Source organism: Helicoverpa zea, chromosome 5, assembly GCF_022581195.2.
Source record: "Helicoverpa zea isolate HzStark_Cry1AcR chromosome 5, ilHelZeax1.1, whole genome shotgun sequence".
Classification (NCBI taxonomy): domain Eukaryota; kingdom Metazoa; phylum Arthropoda; class Insecta; order Lepidoptera; family Noctuidae; genus Helicoverpa; species Helicoverpa zea.
In genome coordinates, this window is record NC_061456.1 from 1,747,105 (window position 1) to 1,765,104 (window position 18,000).

The window sequence follows — 18,000 nt, forward strand, 5'->3', positions numbered from 1 at the left end:
AATTTAAGGAATTAGCCGATGTCCGTCTATCTTCTAACAAGGCTTTAGTCTTTCTGACCCAATACACTGGACTTAGATTTATATTTTCCTGATTATCCATCAAACAACAACCCGACTGCCTATGACTAGAACTGTCGGTCTTAGAGCCAAAGACTGGCCATAAGATTAAATTATCTTTGTTGTTTTTGAAATGTTCTGGGTCTATTGCAAGCAAGGAAAGATCATGGACTCGCCTTTCCGAAACAAGCTAGCAAAAGAAAGAGCAGCAGTGTGCCTGGAAGTTGCAAATGGATTATTCTCGTCTACGTTTACTGCACTTAAGTAGGTTACCAATTGGTCAATATTCCAGATGGACGGCTTCCCGGGGAACAGGTTTGCTCAGCGCTATTGATTTTAAAATGTGTCCGACTAGAACGTGTGAACCTAGCTCTAGAGTGGTTTCTGCATTGCATAGTGTAGCTATAACTGACTTGTGTAATAAAATAGTATTGTATGCTAGTTTATTTACTATGTGTAAGTCCGCTAAAAATTGGGTAAGTATAGGTCCAAATAGGGATTCAAGGATTCATAGGATCCAATTTCATACTTTTCGCCCCAATTTAACCATCGACTCCAAGCTGATTGATAAGTGTTGCGTGTGGATTGAAGAAGACTTCAGTCGGAGAGACTCCTTGTCCCTCCCCCCCCCATTTCCTTGACCTTGGCAGGGGGTATCCCCGTTGCTGTGTCTATCGGTTTCTGCTCGAGGTTCATCAGTGTGTAGGGTACTGCTAATGATCGGGACTTCGGGAATCTGCTCGCCAAAATACCTGGTGCCACCGAAGGAACTACTATGAGATTAACTCCCGTTCCTGAATTGAGATGACTGAGGACCTACGGTATAAGGTAAGGTGGCGGTAATACCCATGCTAGCGGGTAAGTCAAAACTTGAGAAAAATGCATCGTGGAACCCCGCTTTCGGGTCCTTCAGATCTAGGGGCACGTAGTACACAACTATGTGTCCCTGGGCTCGCTTCGAGGCAAATAGGTCCACTGCTGATACAAGATGCCACTCCGGTGGAGGTTTGTGTCGGGAGAGATGGTCTGCCTGACTGTTGAATAGGGCTGGTATATGATTCACGACGTGATAGATTTGATACAGCTCAAGATAACTGAATACTCTGTACGTCAAGTTCGGTAGGCTCCTTGATCGGGTGCCACCTTGATTTCTTAGATATGACACCACAGTCCCATTTCTGCATTGAAAAATGGCTGTTGATCTCTTTAGCAACTTGCCGTGATTTTCCAGTTAATACTGCAAGCATCTCTTTCAGATCGCAGTGAAAGCATTTTTCTCTCTCGTTCCATGAACCCATTACGGGAGTTCCGTTCAGTTGTGCCCCCATCCTACATCGGAGGCGTCCGTGGTTATAAGGTGACAGGGAAGTGGCGAATGAATATCCAAGGTTTGGTGGCAGCTGACCAGCCACCACTTTAGATCTGCTAAGGTATCTGCTGGTAGGTTCAACATTGCTATACTCCATTCACCGAGCCGTGAGCCCACAATGTAACCAAAGAATGACACTTTTTCAAAATGGTGGGTATAACCCGACCGATGACAAAAACGTCACATTTTTATGTAAAATGTTCTTAGTATCTGTGGTCTTCAATTAAGTAGGGTTCTATGTATGACAGTCAAGACTTCTAGGTTCATTTTACATGTAAACGATTTACTACATATTTCATTAAAATTAAGAAAATAATTTACGGCATTTTTTTTATACATATTTGATTTCAATTAAGTTTGAAAAGATTGCATAAGTTCCACAGACATCGTTCTAAAATATCATTTCTAATGTTGTCAGTATATTACTTTCGTAGTTATTTTTATAAAATATGATCATTACTTCAATCGTGACTTATAAGAACCCTTTTTATGGTTTGTTCACCGTTTGGCTCACGGTTCCATGAATAGGGTAGGTATAGATTGCTGTTCAACACTGCATTGAGGAAAGTGAGGAGAGCCCGGTAATGCAGTCTGCCGTATGGAACAACGAAAACTTGCGAAGTTTAAAAGTCCTATCAAGCTATGCAGGTCTTCTAAGTTTGTCGTGCTGTTTGTCACGTAGTGCGTTTTGTAATTATCTTGTTGATAATGCTTGCGATTTATTCACTTGCCATCCAAAACATGGTGCAAATGATCCCAAAGTAGGCAAATATATCTTGGTGAGCCACCAGAAAATCGAGATACACAATTATGAGTAACCCTTGAGTTTTCAAAGTTTGAGCCACCCAAATTGGTCACTGTGGCGAAGGTCTTGGGTGCCGTGCTTAAGCCAAATGGTAGGCACGTAATCTGAAGCAGTCTTCTTCTGTATACTAGTCGAAGAACATATCTGTGACCTTCGGCTACCGGAAGGTAGAAGTAAGCCTGGGCGAGATCCACTTGCACAGCCATTCGTCTTTCTGAAGAAACTCTAGCACCCGAAAACCATTTATTAAACTGAAGGGTTCCGTAATTATGAACTTGTTGAGAACCTTGAGATTGAGTATTGGACGGTTCTTTCCGTCGCCTTTTGGGCACAAGAAACATATTGGAAAGAAAGCTGGCAGAATTTGCAGCTATCAATAGAACTTTTTGTTTTATCATTTGTCTTGATACAATGTTAGGCAACCCGCCTGGAAAGTCATAACTTACGTCAAAAAGTTGAACGCCTTGCAGGATTGAACTAGGGCCACAGGTGCCTTAGGAACTTCGGGCTTGCTTTCTTTTCCATAGTCACGTGCACGGGCTGTGGTAGCTTTATTATTTACCGCATCCGTATTTGCTTTATAAGTCACTCATTCTGAAAACAAATTACTGAAAAAAAAAGTACACGGAAGAAACTCGTGACAAAAAAGGGGTAGATGTACAAAATATTAACACTTGATTTCGCAAAATCGAATATCGAACGGTAAAACCGTTAACAAATTGTATAAAATATTATAAACTCACCTGTGTTCTGCGAGAGCACTGAGTTTATTTTTCAACGAAATACTACAGCGGTTGGTTAGACCAACCTTCTCGGGCGGAAAACAAGACGCCAATGACGAACTGTGGCCGCCGAGAACACTCGTCGCCTCCTGCCTGGTGGGGAGTGAAACTGGTCGGTGTGCGAGAGAGATGCAAGATATGGGGTAGAAAAGGACAGAGATAAAAGCGGAAAACACGTAGGTGCCTATCTCAAACTAGTAAGCTTCAAATAACGGTCAAGAATTTAATAACTACATTTTCTCTATTGTGTATTCTTGAGGGAACTCCTCAACGTTTAGGAGCATAGCTAAAATCTTTACTAAAACACAACATTGTCAAAATACTTTTATTATCCATAAAACAATTAAAGGAACAAGCATGTATCAATACAAATAACAGTAAACTTCCAACTAATACTAATAATACGGAAAAATCTGTAGTGTGACTACATTTCTTATAACCTACACGCGTATAAGCTAAAGCTGCTTTAATACCGTATGGTGCTGCAACTCCGCGCTCGACACCCGCAGAGTCGGTCAAATGTATATCACATCTAAAACTTAGGAAAACATTCGTTTCAATAATACAAAATAACTCTGTAAAGTGGTCGTCAATTTCTTTCAAAGAAATCTGCAAAGTCCACACTAGGGTTTGCGCACCAGTTAATCTAATCAGAAATGTTATTACAAAACCGACAGTCAGTACAGCAAATCTACGTTCAAAATCGTAAAAAACGTACCCTAATTCAGACAGAGCTTTAAAATTATTATGTGTGGTTATACCTAGGAATATGGCCTTAAAATGACTTAGTAAAAAGTATGCTTGGTTGTCTTTGGTGTGGTGTTAAGCGTCCCCATTGTCGGTGGTCTCGAAGGCTATGTGGTAGAAGTACCAGTCCTCGAGGAAGGACGGCACGAAGGCTTTGCTCTTCGTGTACTTGACCGGGGGCTTCAGTTTCGCGAGCTCCTGTTCGTACAGTTCCAGAGATTCCGGTGAGGTGGCGCCGTTGCCCTGGAAAAATAACAGCTTTTTGAGTATGTTGAATTTTCGCATTCATCTATGCCACCCTAAAGTTCCTGAAACTAATGAACCAATTTAAAAAAATCTTTCACAGTTGGCTCGTGATTTGGGCCTTTGCTGCATGTATGCACATGGCATGTCTGTAGAACTACATCTTGCATCGAAGCCTCGATTAATTGTCTCGTGGAACTGACCCCGACTAACATAGGCTATATTTTATTCCGGTATGGCCAGTAGTTTCCACGGGACGCGGCGTGAAGCCGCAGGAAAACATATTCACAACGCAGAAATTATCTTTTACTATTTGAGGGGCCTAAAAGTTGGGCGTTCATGATATTCGCGTATACGAGGTACATATTAACAATGTGCAATTTATAGCGCTTGCGGCGTAAGTGATTGAGGTCGCCGACTAGACATCAAATTGGCATATTCGCCTTTGGAATATTATGACGATGAGTTCTAATAGGGTCTTGTACCAAAAACACGAGTTTAACAAATGCCAAGGACGTATTTGTAAATTCGTGTATGCATAATAAGGCCAATGCCAATTTAGGCCTGATTACATTTTTTTAAACACTAAATAATTGCCAATTAATGCGCAAATACTAATTATAATTTTAGTTTTTACAACAGTTCTGCCCCAAATACTAGATTACACATTCAATAGTTTATCAATAAAAATCTTGTTGAATTCAAATATTAAAAAAATACATACATGAGTCATAAACTTCCCGTTAGGCTTGAGGATCTTGAAGGAGGAGTTGAGTATGGTGATCATGAACTCCCAAAGCTCGCCACACGCGGACTCGGAAATGGGGATATCAGTGAGGTCTCCGAAGATATAGTCCACCTTCTTGCCTTCAGATATAAACTTGTTTATGGTCAGCATGCAGTCTTCCACGATTACCTGGAAGATTAGAATATAAGGAGATATTAAAAAATAATTTCATTAAAATGCGCGATTGTGCACTTCGTCAAATCGAAATTGTAGTCTGGGAACTAAAATGTACCTGATCTGTTAATAACAGACCTAATGCGTAAAAAATAAAGTGATTTTTACATCGAACTAGATTATTGAAAGACTGACAATGCCGTAACAACTGAACAGTTTTTTTTGTTGTCTGTATAATTTAGCAAGAAGCTTGTCTTTATAAGAGTAAGACCTGCGCTAATTTTGCTATGGGATGGGCCAGTATTTTCTTTCTTAATCCGGCGCTGAGGACTGTGGTAGTCATTGTCTCTTGCTGTAACATCTAAATCCCGGATTATATCAAAGATAGTCCATTGTAATATGGGGTAGTTTCGTGGCCTCTGATAAGACGTGGCGCGAAATCACTACAAAGAAATACAAAATAACTGATGGGGGAACTACTTCAAAACTTTTTACTTGCAAATTCTGTCTATTTCTATTTCGCGATCATAATTACTAAAATTCCGTTATACATCGAATGCAGTTTCACCTAACCCAAATAGAAGCCGAGTTGACACCTCACGCTATAAATAGTCCAGTATATTTACAGCAAAATGTAGTACCTACCTACAGTTATTTGGCTATCGCATGCAAAACTCAAATGAATCATGCCTCCGATGTTATTAGTGGGAATTTATTTCTTGTACTAGTTAAATTTTAGGAACTAGTAAGTTTTCGCCTATATGATGTAAAGGTATTTGATTTTATAAGTTATAATAAAATATAGGTATGCAATAAAACTTTATGATTCACGTGTGTGCGTAAATGCTTGTGCAATGTGCATTATAATATGTCCTGCGCAGTTGGCTAATCTTCTTAAAGGAGAACAGCCGCCGTAGCCGATAATCAGCTGGGACGCCTCTATTTATTATTACATATTATGATTTAAAAGTTATTATGACAATTAATGGCTTAGATTTTTGATATCATTTTAGACCTGTTTATTTAACATAGTGTTCAAAACGATAACGATTTTTGGAACGTGTAAGAGATAAGCTTTAACGAGGACTATCAAAGTTCTATTTTTTGCACGGAAACAGGAAAATATAATCAGTGAAGAGGGGAAAAAAAATCTAAAACAAGTAATTTAAAAACTGTTTGGCAAATACGTGACATACTGTTTATGTCGCCAGTCGCCAAATCCCCCATAGTGATCTTTTTAAATATAGTTCTACACAGACGAACCGCAGACAACCGTTAATTAAGGTAAAAATTGGCCTAGTACCGTCTAGCTGAAATTAATCTATGAAAATTAAAACTTTCGATAATACTTTGATCCCTCATTTAACCTCGTTATTGTCCAAATTGAAGACAATCAGCGTTTAATTTAATATTCTATGTACCTACTCGACTATACATATAGTAAGTTTTAAATCGTCTTAGCACGATTATATTATACCATGGCCAAAGTACCTTGATACAACCCCTTAATATTTACAGCATGTAAGATCTATTAAACATGCTGAAAATACGGACATTGCATATTACTTAGGTATCCCAGTATGGTCTAATGGTGTTATGATACCATGAATCATTGTTATGTATACGATGTTTATGTAAGTCTGCATCGCGACCAGTGAATGTTGTTAATGACCCCAAATGAAATGTCCTATCCTAAATTCCGCACTTCAAACAAGCTCAAAAAATTACTTCATAATTAGGCCCCTTTCTTCTCTCGAGCACATCGCCGCATATGGGCCGCAGGTACTTGTTACAAGCAGTCATCACTACTTCATCGATTTCCAACATCCACACGTATTTAGGTTTCTCCTTGAGCAGCTCGTATAGGAGCGCCCCGTCGCCGCCACCTTGAAACAATTAGTACCCTGTTATTGAGAGTAAGCGGGTCATGCAAGGGGTTAGATAGAAGAGAAATACTGAAAACCTAGAAAAAAATATCGTGCAAATAGGTTAACATACTTGAAACTGTGCCAATTGATGCATTTTACGTAATAATGAAAGGGTTTGGCTTCATGAAGTGGTTACCGGGTGAAACCGTGGGTATTAGTTGTGCAAATAGACGATGACGTTATTTTATGCATGCGGATTTTACGATGCAAACCTTGAGATTAGCCTAATGTCACTGCATATAGGCTTACTACAGTTAGATCAGTTCCAAACTTAGAATAATAATATTCTAAGGTTGCAAATATGGTGAAAGTCTATGTCTCTGTATTATCTGAATTCACTCAGCGTACTCTGAACATAAGCTACATAAGTCCTGGGAGGCCTAAATCAAAGATTCAGCTATAAAAGAAGTCTTTGCAAAACGAATGCATCAACATATATTTCAAAGTGTCAATTCGAGAACATTATTGTTGTTAGTTTCAATTCATTGGTGTCCGAGAGTCAATTGGATGCGTAACAAGATGACCGAAGGGTTAACAAGACAATCATTATTTACGCATGCATTACCAATGCAACCATCGTCTAGGGTTTTATGATCCGCCATCTTAATAAAGCAGAACCGTGTTAAAATTGCTTAACAATACCTAAATCCTCCTTATTAAGTTCCATTTGCGTGCAAAAAAGCCCCATTTGTTTATGGTATAAAAGGCGGGAAAGCGAAGAGTTCCTTACCTAAGATGACGATTTCTTTGCCCTCATAGTTCTCTTTGCCCCTCTGCATCAAAGTTTCAGTATAAATGAGATCAGCCTCTGATATATCTGTCAGAACAATCGAAGTAGGTTACAGGTGTTATCAGTTGAACAAACGAAGTGAAGTATTAGTTGAGTAAACTTACTTTGTAAATCGTCTAGCACCAACATATTGCCGAGAGTCTTGGAATGGACGATCTGAACTCTTTGGAAAGGAGATTGCTCGTCGAATATTACTGCGTCGATGTCGTACTCTAGTAGGCGTTCGTCTGCGAATTCAAATTGTATTGTCAGTATTTTGTATCCAGAACCTAGACCTTTTGGGAATGTTTTTTTTTTATAAGTTTGGTCAGTGTCTTAATAGTACGTGTATCATATTTAGTGTGCAATCATTAACCGATTCAGTGTGGAAGGCGGTTTTTTTTTTAGCATGACATTGTTACCAGTGAAACCCAGTCAAAATGACATTGCAGGGGCCCGATTCTCCTAAGTTAATAATGTCAAAATCGAGTAGAAATCGAATCGCAATATGATCGCAATAGCAGTTTTAACCATATCCGGCATTCTGCTACTAATAAAAGACCAATCGTACTCGATTGACATTTGATTGGTGTGCGATTGGTCTGCTATTTTGGTGATTTTGGTCCATACGGTAGTTTGCTGTACAATCATTTTGCAATCGTAAATCATTTGCAGACAAAATGATTCATTATTGAATGACAGAAAAGGATAAAAACGTTTATTTCAAAGAAAAAATAGCGGAATGCCGCATACGCTTCAATCGTAATCGAGTCGGGATCGGATCTCAGTCGAATCGAGTCGAACGTGAATCGTATGACGCTTAAGTAAAATTAGGAGAATCGGGGCCCTGGGGTTTCCCCTGAGTGGAGGTGTCTTTATTTGTCATGCAGATAACGAAATTAATATCAGTTTCAGGCTATTGCGTGTACTTCAGGAGTTTTCAACCTTTTCAATAAACAAAATAATTATGATTGAGCTTTTTAAAAATATTTGACTTACCTACATTTAAGTTAGGTTTGTAACTTTAATAGTTAATTAATAATATCAGATGTAAAAACTAGGAAGAGGTGGAGTTTTAAACCCGTTTTGAATTGTACCGCTACTGCTTCAGGGTAAAATATTCTTTTAGCAATAAAAAGATAAATAAATGATCAATCGAGCCAAACTTATAGCAAAAGGTTTACAGCACCTGCCCAAAATGAGTACTTTTTTTTAGCGGACATTTCTGTTAGATGTTCACTTGTAAACACTTGAAATGAATTTAATTAATTAATGTTATTAAACCGCTTAAGTTCGCTGCTGGATTACGACTAGCCAAAAAACAAGTGGTGACCATAGATATATACTGTAGCAGACCCCCGACACTCGTTCAAGGTTAGGCGATAAGCACCCACTGTTACTCGTGTGGTTGAGTGCACAAGTTGCAGAAGGAATGCCAGGCAATCTACCACCATCACCATCTTCCTAATTTGATTTTTCCCAGCTATATTGGGGCTGGCTTCCAGTATTTATAACAAAGTATTTATTTCACACATTTTTTCATTCTATTTTGCTATGCAATATGCTGAAATAATAATTGGCCATTGCAAAAGACTAATCATTCAGGTCCTATCATAGAAACGAAAAGAAGTAACCTTAAGTCACTTTTCATGGCAGGTGGTGCTCGAGAGGAGCCTTCAATGTCTCTGGCAATTGGGGCCTCAGAAAAGTTACGAAACATTTGTTCGCTAATAGACCCAAAGTTAGGAAAAATACCCACCGCACTGAATCGGTTAAGCTGTAACTTTGTTTGTAATATTTAAGTACAGCAGTGGTTATTCGTACAACTGAGTAAAGGATAGGGGGACACATATTGTAGTTAGAACAAATATAATATAACTAATCGGTTGGTTGGTTGGATGGGTAACAAATCTGGCAGACATTTCTTAGCTCTATTCTTTTAAATAAGGCTTAGGCTAAGAATTGCTTTTCAATGCAAGTAGAGGCTTATAAGCACGGGGTTTATTAATCCAAATTCGTTCTTTTAAAGAATGGGGCTACTAACAAGGTATTTTTTATTTAGAAACCTGCTTCTGTAAATCAAAATAGCGTAAAATAAAATGGTGGCACATACCTGAGGTCGGGTAATACCTGCCGAAGAGGCATCGCTTTAACGGCGCGTAAGCTTGAGATTTTATGATACTGATGTATTTTTTCAGTTGACTTTCCAATACTCTCGCCGACTATTGAAAAAATAAATCATAAAGAAGGAAAAACAAAAAACGAAAAATGAATGCAGGTAGTCTAACATGCATAGTAGTACAAATTTTAGGCCAAAAAATGTAAGGTTGAGCGTCCTCTTGGTTACTGGAAGATTCAGTTAGTTTGCTACTGGGAGAACTCTTATAGGCTTACATGCATAGAAACATTACTCATAAAATTGGATGGGTGTACAAAGCATAATCTTGTTATGTAGATGAAGTAAACCTATGTGCATTGTTATGATAGTATTTTAAAGTGCCAGTGAGTGAAAATTTTGAAATCGAAGTTGACAATGTGATTTTTGACTGTACACAATTTGGTAATGGTATGAATTTGTTATTTCTCAATTGAGACTCAAAGCGGGAAGTCAATTAGCCTTTTATATGCAAGACCTGAATAAAGGCAATGCAAGACACAAAGGAGTCTGGATTGTGTCTATGAATGTGTTATCAAATGTGAGATGTTCATTCTCAGATAAATATTGTTTCAACTTTTTTCTTATGAAAATTATTGGCGAAAATAGATCATTATATGGGTGACTTAATTTAAATAAATGTTATAATCAAAACAATGCTTCTGCTGATCTAAGAATGAAAACAAACTGGAAACACAAATATTATTATGAAGGAATGAATAAAATTAAAATTGTGAACAGTGAAAAAAGTTACTAAATGTGATGGTTTAATTAAGATAAAAATATATTGAAGAATAACTGCAATAATCGGTGCTCTCGTGTTTCTATATTTAAAACTATAAATAAATATAAAAATAAAGAGTGTATTTTCACTTTCAAATATGAAATTGTAATAAAAGAAAAAAATACATAGAAATCTAAAACCAAAATAAATATTTACGTAAGGGTAATGTCACCATACTAAGTTAAAATAGGGGTAATAATAAAATATGAAACCAGTACGGTCGCTAACCTGAACTAGTGAGATAAACATCAAATTTATAACCCCGTTTGATTGGCGGGAATAATTTTACCCTTTCGCAGTCCAATGACATTCTTACCGAACTTTCCAGTAGTTTAGAGCACTAGAAAACAAATTTATACGCTCAACCTTTGCATAAATTTACCATTATGTTATCTGATTATTTATTTAACCCTTTGAAGGCTAATAAACGTAAAAATGTATAATAATCTAGGTGAGGTAATGTAAGAGCTTAATTAAAAGAAAATTGCTATCAACTACTGAAGGATAGGATAACTGTTTAACTTTATATTTTAAAAACCTTTAATGTATTTATAATGATATTTATCTTCATGTTGTCATGTGTTTTAAATTTTAATTGTAACTATTTAATTTAAAAAACTATTAATTTCCCTATTCAGATTATTAGCATTCAGAGGGAGATTTTACTTTGCTACTATTATTTTTATACTTTAATTTATTCAGTTTATTATTGATTGAACTAGGCATACCAATAAGAATAATGGAATAAAGTGTGTATAATGATTCGAGTTGTATCACCACAAATTTCATCACTAACGAAAAAAATCCATGTTTACTTAATACAGTGAATGTTTGAACAACCCTATTTTAAATTTGGATCGTAGAGCGCTCAGCGTCGTGATTGGAAGATTATAGTGGACGGAAGTCCTCTTATGTAAAATACAAACGCGTTATTGCTTATAGTGGCGTACTATCATATATTTTGTTAATGTAATGTAAGACGGCGCGCTTACCTTGAGGTTAATTAATGGTTCCTCATTCTCCTCTTTGTAATATTCAATGTTTACAGTGACAAGGCCACGGTCAAACAGTCTCACGGACACCGTTGTTCCCTTCTTGCCAGTCAAAAGCTTCAGCGAACCGCCTTCTAGTTTTATCTCGGCGGCTAAAATAAGATTCGGTATGTATTCTTTCAGCACCGTTTCCAGTTGCCCGAATACTGTTTTCTGGCCGCTTTCGTCTCCCAGCCGGGCGGGGTCGAGCGAGAAGTCTAGTAGTAACGTTTGGACCGACATTTTCAACTATTCAAAGTTAATTGCACTGTTTATTGGATATCTAGATGGACGGGACCGGTAAATCCAAGAGTAGGAAAGGAACGAAGCCGCTCTCTTGAAATTGAAGGAAATGGCAAATTGAATTGAAGGATCTATTTTGATAGCAGGTCTATGTTGCCAAATAAAATATTTGTATCGATTAAAAAAGATAATGAATCCCCATTTTTTATGTAATTTCTCTAAAGAATGGTATTCTGGTGGGCAAGTTTACAATACTTTTAACAAAAATAAATCAGTCAATGCACTACCTATCTAATTACTGACTTAAATAATAAAAAGGTTTTAGAGATCGAATCATCAATGGATATTTTCTTCTGGCATCCCCGAGTTGACATTTGATTTTTTATGTTACTATCTTAAAAAAATGGGTAGGTAAAGAAGGGTATTATTTTTTTAAAGAAAAATCTGAACATATCGGTAGGAATAAAGTAAAAAGTTCTTAGTTATCTTTTAAAAAACGGCATGACGGTGGTGTATCAAAATGTAACTGGCTACTGATAAAAGTAGCACTGTCAAAATTCACAAAAGGAAACAAAAAATCTGTCAATTAGGCTTGCAACATTTTATCCGTCAGTCTTTCTTTTTTGTAAAAAAAATTGCATCGTGAGATTCTTGTGAGTTGTGACATGGCTGGAAATAATACTGAAGAAGTAGAGGTGGGTAGTTATAATTATTTGTGATGTTAATTGCATCGTCTACCTGTATTAGGCACTAATTATATCGTACTTCCTTTACTTTTTACGGAATATGCTGATGTGGCTGCACTAACTTTCACTGTTGCATTTGTTTCGCGTTTGTAGTGTTTTTCGCTACTTTACCAGTTTTATATAACCAAGTATTGGTTATAATAGCTTTCTAACACTCGAAAATAATAATATTTCTTAACTATCAGGTTTCCTGATAAGTGATTTTTTAGGTTAGGATTCAAGTATAAAATATAATGACTTGTGTGTTCAAGGGGTCTGCGACGACAGAGACCAAAGGCACTACTAATGCTGAGGTCCCGCCGGAGTTCCTGATCAAGCACCCTCTGCAGAACACCTGGAGTCTTTGGTTTTACGACAATGACAGGAACAAGACTTGGGAGGAGAACCTAATTGAATTAACTACATTCGATACGGTTGAAGATTTCTGGAGGTAAGTTGCTATGAAACAGATACTATTATCTGCACAGAAAAGCTTTTGCAGTATCTACGTATGTTTATTTTGTTTGTATTGATAACATTTTATTTGCTGACACTAATTTTATTATGACACATCTTATTAATATCATGACTTTTTGATTGTACTGTGAGTAACTAAAACCATTTTGATAGAGTATTTACACATATTTTCAATTTTGTTTACATATTTAATGAACTTTAAAAAGCTTTTAACTAAGAAAGTTTTCAAGGACTTTTAATGTTAACAAAGAAATTACTGTTTTCTTGTTAAACATATTTATAGGTATTTTATTATCTATATCAACTAAATGTCCAAAAATAAATTTTCAAAATATATTAAATTCTGTAACTACCTACATAAGTTTAAAAGTAAAAGTTTTATATTTCCAAAAAGGTGTTGCATTCAATTGCACTGCCCTTGGGTCAGTACCAAACTTACTGGTTACTTGTAGAAGAAAACAAAAATTCTTACTAATTCTGCTTCAATAGTACTCACTGAACTGCCAAATATTCCAATTATTACGAAGTTACCCTTATATGGGACTGAAAGCTTTTTCCACTCCCTGCAATTTTGAGTAGCAAGTTCAATGTCTTTCCAGTTAAGACCAGCTGCTTCCCAATTAGATTATTCTATACACTAATATCTGTTTTATTTTATTTCCAGACTGTACCACCACATTAAGCTACCGTCGGAGCTGCGCCAAGGCCACGACTATGCCGTGTTCAAGCAAGGCATCCGTCCCATGTGGGAAGATGATGCCAACAAGATGGGTGGCCGCTGGCTCATCAGTCTTGAGAAGAAGCAGCGTAACTCCGATCTGGATCGCTTTTGGTTAGATGTGGTATGTATTGTGGTCCGAATGTTTCAAGGCCTTTTAACTCGCTATCTTGAAATGACCTACATGGAATATGTCTCCATTCAAGAGCTTCAACTTGATACCTTGAAATGACCTACTTTGAATACATCTCATTTAGTTGTTTCATTTAAATTATATCTAATGTACTTTTGACACATAATTTTGACAAAATCATAGCTTGCATAGGAATATCTTATTGATGCCTCAAGTACAACAGATATCATAATTTATTAATTAACTGATGAATTATTCATGTCACACTTTAATAACAGTGACCATCAGCCATATCACGATTTTATGCATTTAAATTAATACAAAGTCTATGACACTTCTGCCTTGACTAATGCCCGGTTTACACTTTGTTAAGTTAACACTGCAGGTGATTAGTGCAGGTGTTTAGTAATCAAGGTGTGAACGGAAGCGTAAAGTGATTAGTGTTAAGTGATACGTGCGATTAGTACTTATTGATTAGTGCGAGTGAATAGAATCAAGGTCTATTTTTGTTGTTAAGTGACTACCCCCTCTCAACTTTTCTACTACCCTCTCTCGCAATTTGCCTGTACTAATCAGTGTGTAAATACGTGTGTCTTAAGTGCGCAGTGTCAAGTTCAAAGCGAAAATGAAGTGGACGGAACAACATACTTTAAAATTCGTACAAGAATACATAAAGTTTGAATGCCTATACAATGTAAAGTGCGCAGAATTTAAAAACAAACCGTTGAGAGATGCGGCCCTATTGAAACTGAGTGAAGCGATGGGAATTCCCGATTTCAAAATTGAGTTCATTTTCTATATCATATACCACAACAGATACAATCTCCTTAATTATTTGTCTCAATATTAGGCTCTGTTCATCTTCCATTTCTAGAGACACTATGCACAACGGACAGTACCACTATGAGCTTCTTCCTAAACACTGTGTAAACGGAGATGGAAAATATTACTTAACACTTGAGACTTATCGCGTAAAGTTAACGCTTAACACTTATCACTTCACACTTCGCAAAGTGTAAACCGGCCTTAAGGTAGGGTGTGCCCCGTCTAAACTGCTGTCCTTTTTTATGTATCCTATATCTACATTGTAACTTTCCATCTATACATATGTAGCAAGAAAGTAATTGTATCATATGGTTGTCAACAGGTTCTCCTCCTAATCGGCGAAAATTTCGATCATTCTGAAGAAATTTGTGGTGCTGTTGTTAACGTTAGAGCGAAAATCGACAAAATTGGTAAGTGTTGTCCTCTTTAAACTTAACTATCTGACCTTTGACTAGGTAGAATAATAAAATGGAACAATTTTGTGATTGTTTTTATTCATATTCATAGTGTCTACTACTGACTCGAAATCACTAGCAAATTTTGTTACATTATTGTTTCTCTAACTTCATAGTTACAGTCCTCGTCAAATGATTTTGCAGTTCCCAACTTAGCCATAGACAGTATGGCGCGTTAAAGTTAAAAATCTATATTTTAAAACCTGTCATTGTATTACAGGCGTTTGGACAGCCGACACTTCGAAGCAGCACGCCAACATCGAAATAGGCAGAAAAATTAAAGAGCAACTGGGCATCCACGGGAAAATCGGCTTCCAAGTCCATCGGGACACCATGGTCAAACATAGTTCGGCAACTAAGAATCTTTACACTGTTTAGTTGCCACTTAACGTTCGTGCATTTGATGTGACAGCGGTATGGGGTGGCTAGGTAAAATGTCTACAGAATGTTGTTTATGATAGGCGAGGGTACTCGACTGACAAATCGATTACTCGATTGCGACATTTAATCGATTTGTCATCCGTTAGTGTACACTCAGTGGTCCGCCTTTTCAGTTAATTCGATTTTATGAATTCGAGAAAAGGAGTAGTGGTTAAAACAATATTATGATTAAGAAGAGATGTTTTAGCAATACAGTAAGCTGTCTCATACGTTGTTGTTGTGTTTTCTAACCATTGATTAGCTATCAGGAGAATGATATTTAGGTTGAAGTTAAGGAGTTGTCTCACATAATTTATCTTAATATAACGTGCATGTTACGTCTGTGGCTAGAAAACTTTAAATTGTAAGTCTGACTTTTGTACTAAAGTGTGCATTAGTTGTAATCTATAGATGTAATTGTGTCGATATGTGCTAGCTTGTTGGTTGCAGGATATAAATTATTAGTATTATAAAGGAGGTAACATATTTTTACATTTAGCACTTTTTATGTATGTTATTCAAAAACACTTGGCTTGATTTAACACTGTTCTGTCTGTGACGGTCATTGTAACAGCATTTCAACGATGCAAAAGTATACCATGAAACATTAAATACCAATTTGTATAAAAATTGAATTCGTGTTTCATTTTTCCTCTTCCGGTTTTGATGCCACCTCACCACCAGATCAAATGTAGCATTCAAAGAATAACATAATACACAAACACATAAGTTAAAACGATAAATCGTACACGCACGTCCAAACGAACGCAATAAAATTAAATAAATAGCTTTTCCGCAAGATTAGGTCATAAATTGAAAGATTATAGTAATAAAACAATAAAAAATAGAGCATGGATGGCGGTTTGGGAAGAAGTTGTAGGTAAAGTGATTTTAATAATAAAGCCATTTTACAATTTACTCCTGTACGTAAAATGGGGTGAATAGGGACAATTTCAAACTTTATGAACAATTTTATATTTGTTGTTGATGGATATATTGTCGTATCAGGATTGTAATGATTGAGTCTTGGTGAATCTGTGATATCTAATTGAAAACTATGGAATTAACCTTTCGGTTTAAGCAAAAAAACAAAAATAGATGCTATCCCTATTCATCGGAAATTAGGGGTTATTAGGGACGACAATAGTGTCAATAGGGAAATTTGCTAGGGTTGGCACTACTTGTGTTATATGAATATAACTGCCTTAATAATGAAATAAAAGTTCTAGACAAAAACATGAATAGACTAAATTATTGCCTACACATGTAGGTACACTTAAAGAAATTTATAAACACACATACTATGAAAAACAATACCATTATTTGGCATTCGGGTAAAAAAAAAAGATATAATTACTTAGTGACAACCCTACAAACCTGTACCTATTCATACTTCAGTCACCCCGATTCAACTTGTTTTCATCCCTATTGACCCCCCTTTCGTTCCAATTGACCCCCTGGGACGTCCCCATTCACCCCAAAAACGACAGATTTTACATGTATTTCTTATTTATCAAAAAACATTAAGAATTATTAACAATTGAGACTTAACTTTAATGTATAAGAAAGATGGCCCAAAAACTAAATAACGTTTATAATAAACAATCGTCTTCTATTGCCGTCAAATAATTTACTGTGAGCAAAGTTTCTGTAACTAAAATAACGACCACAAAGAGACGTCCTTATCAAATGCATTTTTTTCCATTTGCAGCTAACGTCATGCATATTCGGTGTGCCCATAAGAACTTTCAAAATTCTACTATTATACTATAAAAAAATGATAGAATTTTTACGAATTTTGAATTACTATTGAGCGCGTAATATTTTCCTGGTTTTATCCCTATTCACCTCTTAATCCCTATTCACCCCATTTTACAGTACTAAGAGAGCAGACAATGGTTGCCGCTGATCTTCGAAGTTGAAATGTCAACGGCTGCAGTTACCTCCGCCTTTGGGAACATGCTGGTCGTGTGTAAGAGCTCTAATACTCTAAAAACGAGCGTGCACGTGTGATGGATATTTTGTTAAACGTTAACCAAATCGAATGTAGAAGCGCGACAATATGCTAGCGTGAAAGCGCTCTAATGTATAAGCGACTGAACTGACTAGGTTATTTGAAGAGAAAACGCATTTTTCGGGAAATTCCCGCTTGTTCATAAATAAAGCAGAGCAGAGGTCGTTACTGCTTATACATCTAAAGCTTTGGTTTCCTAGGAAAGCGGTGCCGTCATATAGCGGCCGTAATACAGCGGTGAATGACGTCACCAGAACGTTGTCTATGTGTGGTGGCCTTATCGTAGACTTGACCACTTCATGAAATGACTCGACCATTTCATGAAATGGTCCCGTTTCATGAAATGTTTCACTGTCTATTGGCCACATCATGATATGACTTGGGCAAATCAATGATGAGAAATCGTTTCTCGATATGTG

General features: G+C 36.7%; 2 protein-coding genes across 2 annotated transcripts; one reads left to right on the top strand and one right to left on the bottom strand.

The window, feature by feature from the left end:
- Nucleotides 1-3,324: 3,324 nt before the first annotated feature.
- Nucleotides 3,325-11,961, bottom strand: LOC124630253 (spermine synthase). Its single transcript, XM_047164047.1, has 7 exons — nt 11,533-11,961; nt 9,715-9,823; nt 7,727-7,849; nt 7,563-7,649; nt 6,633-6,790; nt 4,728-4,919; nt 3,325-4,003 (listed from the first exon to the last, which is right to left on the bottom strand). The coding sequence occupies exons 1-7, from the start codon at nt 11,812-11,814 to the stop codon at nt 3,836-3,838; spliced, it is 1,119 nt and encodes a 372-aa protein (XP_047020003.1). The 5' UTR covers nt 11,815-11,961; the 3' UTR covers nt 3,325-3,835.
- Nucleotides 11,962-12,353: 392 nt separating this feature from the next.
- On the top strand, nt 12,354-16,202 carry LOC124630254 (eukaryotic translation initiation factor 4E-like). The gene is made up of 5 exons (XM_047164048.1): nt 12,354-12,509; nt 12,812-12,990; nt 13,681-13,858; nt 15,015-15,102; nt 15,368-16,202. Exons 1-5 carry the CDS (start codon nt 12,480-12,482, stop codon nt 15,523-15,525), a joined length of 633 nt encoding a protein of 210 aa, XP_047020004.1. The 5' UTR covers nt 12,354-12,479; the 3' UTR covers nt 15,526-16,202.
- The last annotated feature ends 1,798 nt before the right edge of the window (nt 16,203-18,000 follow it).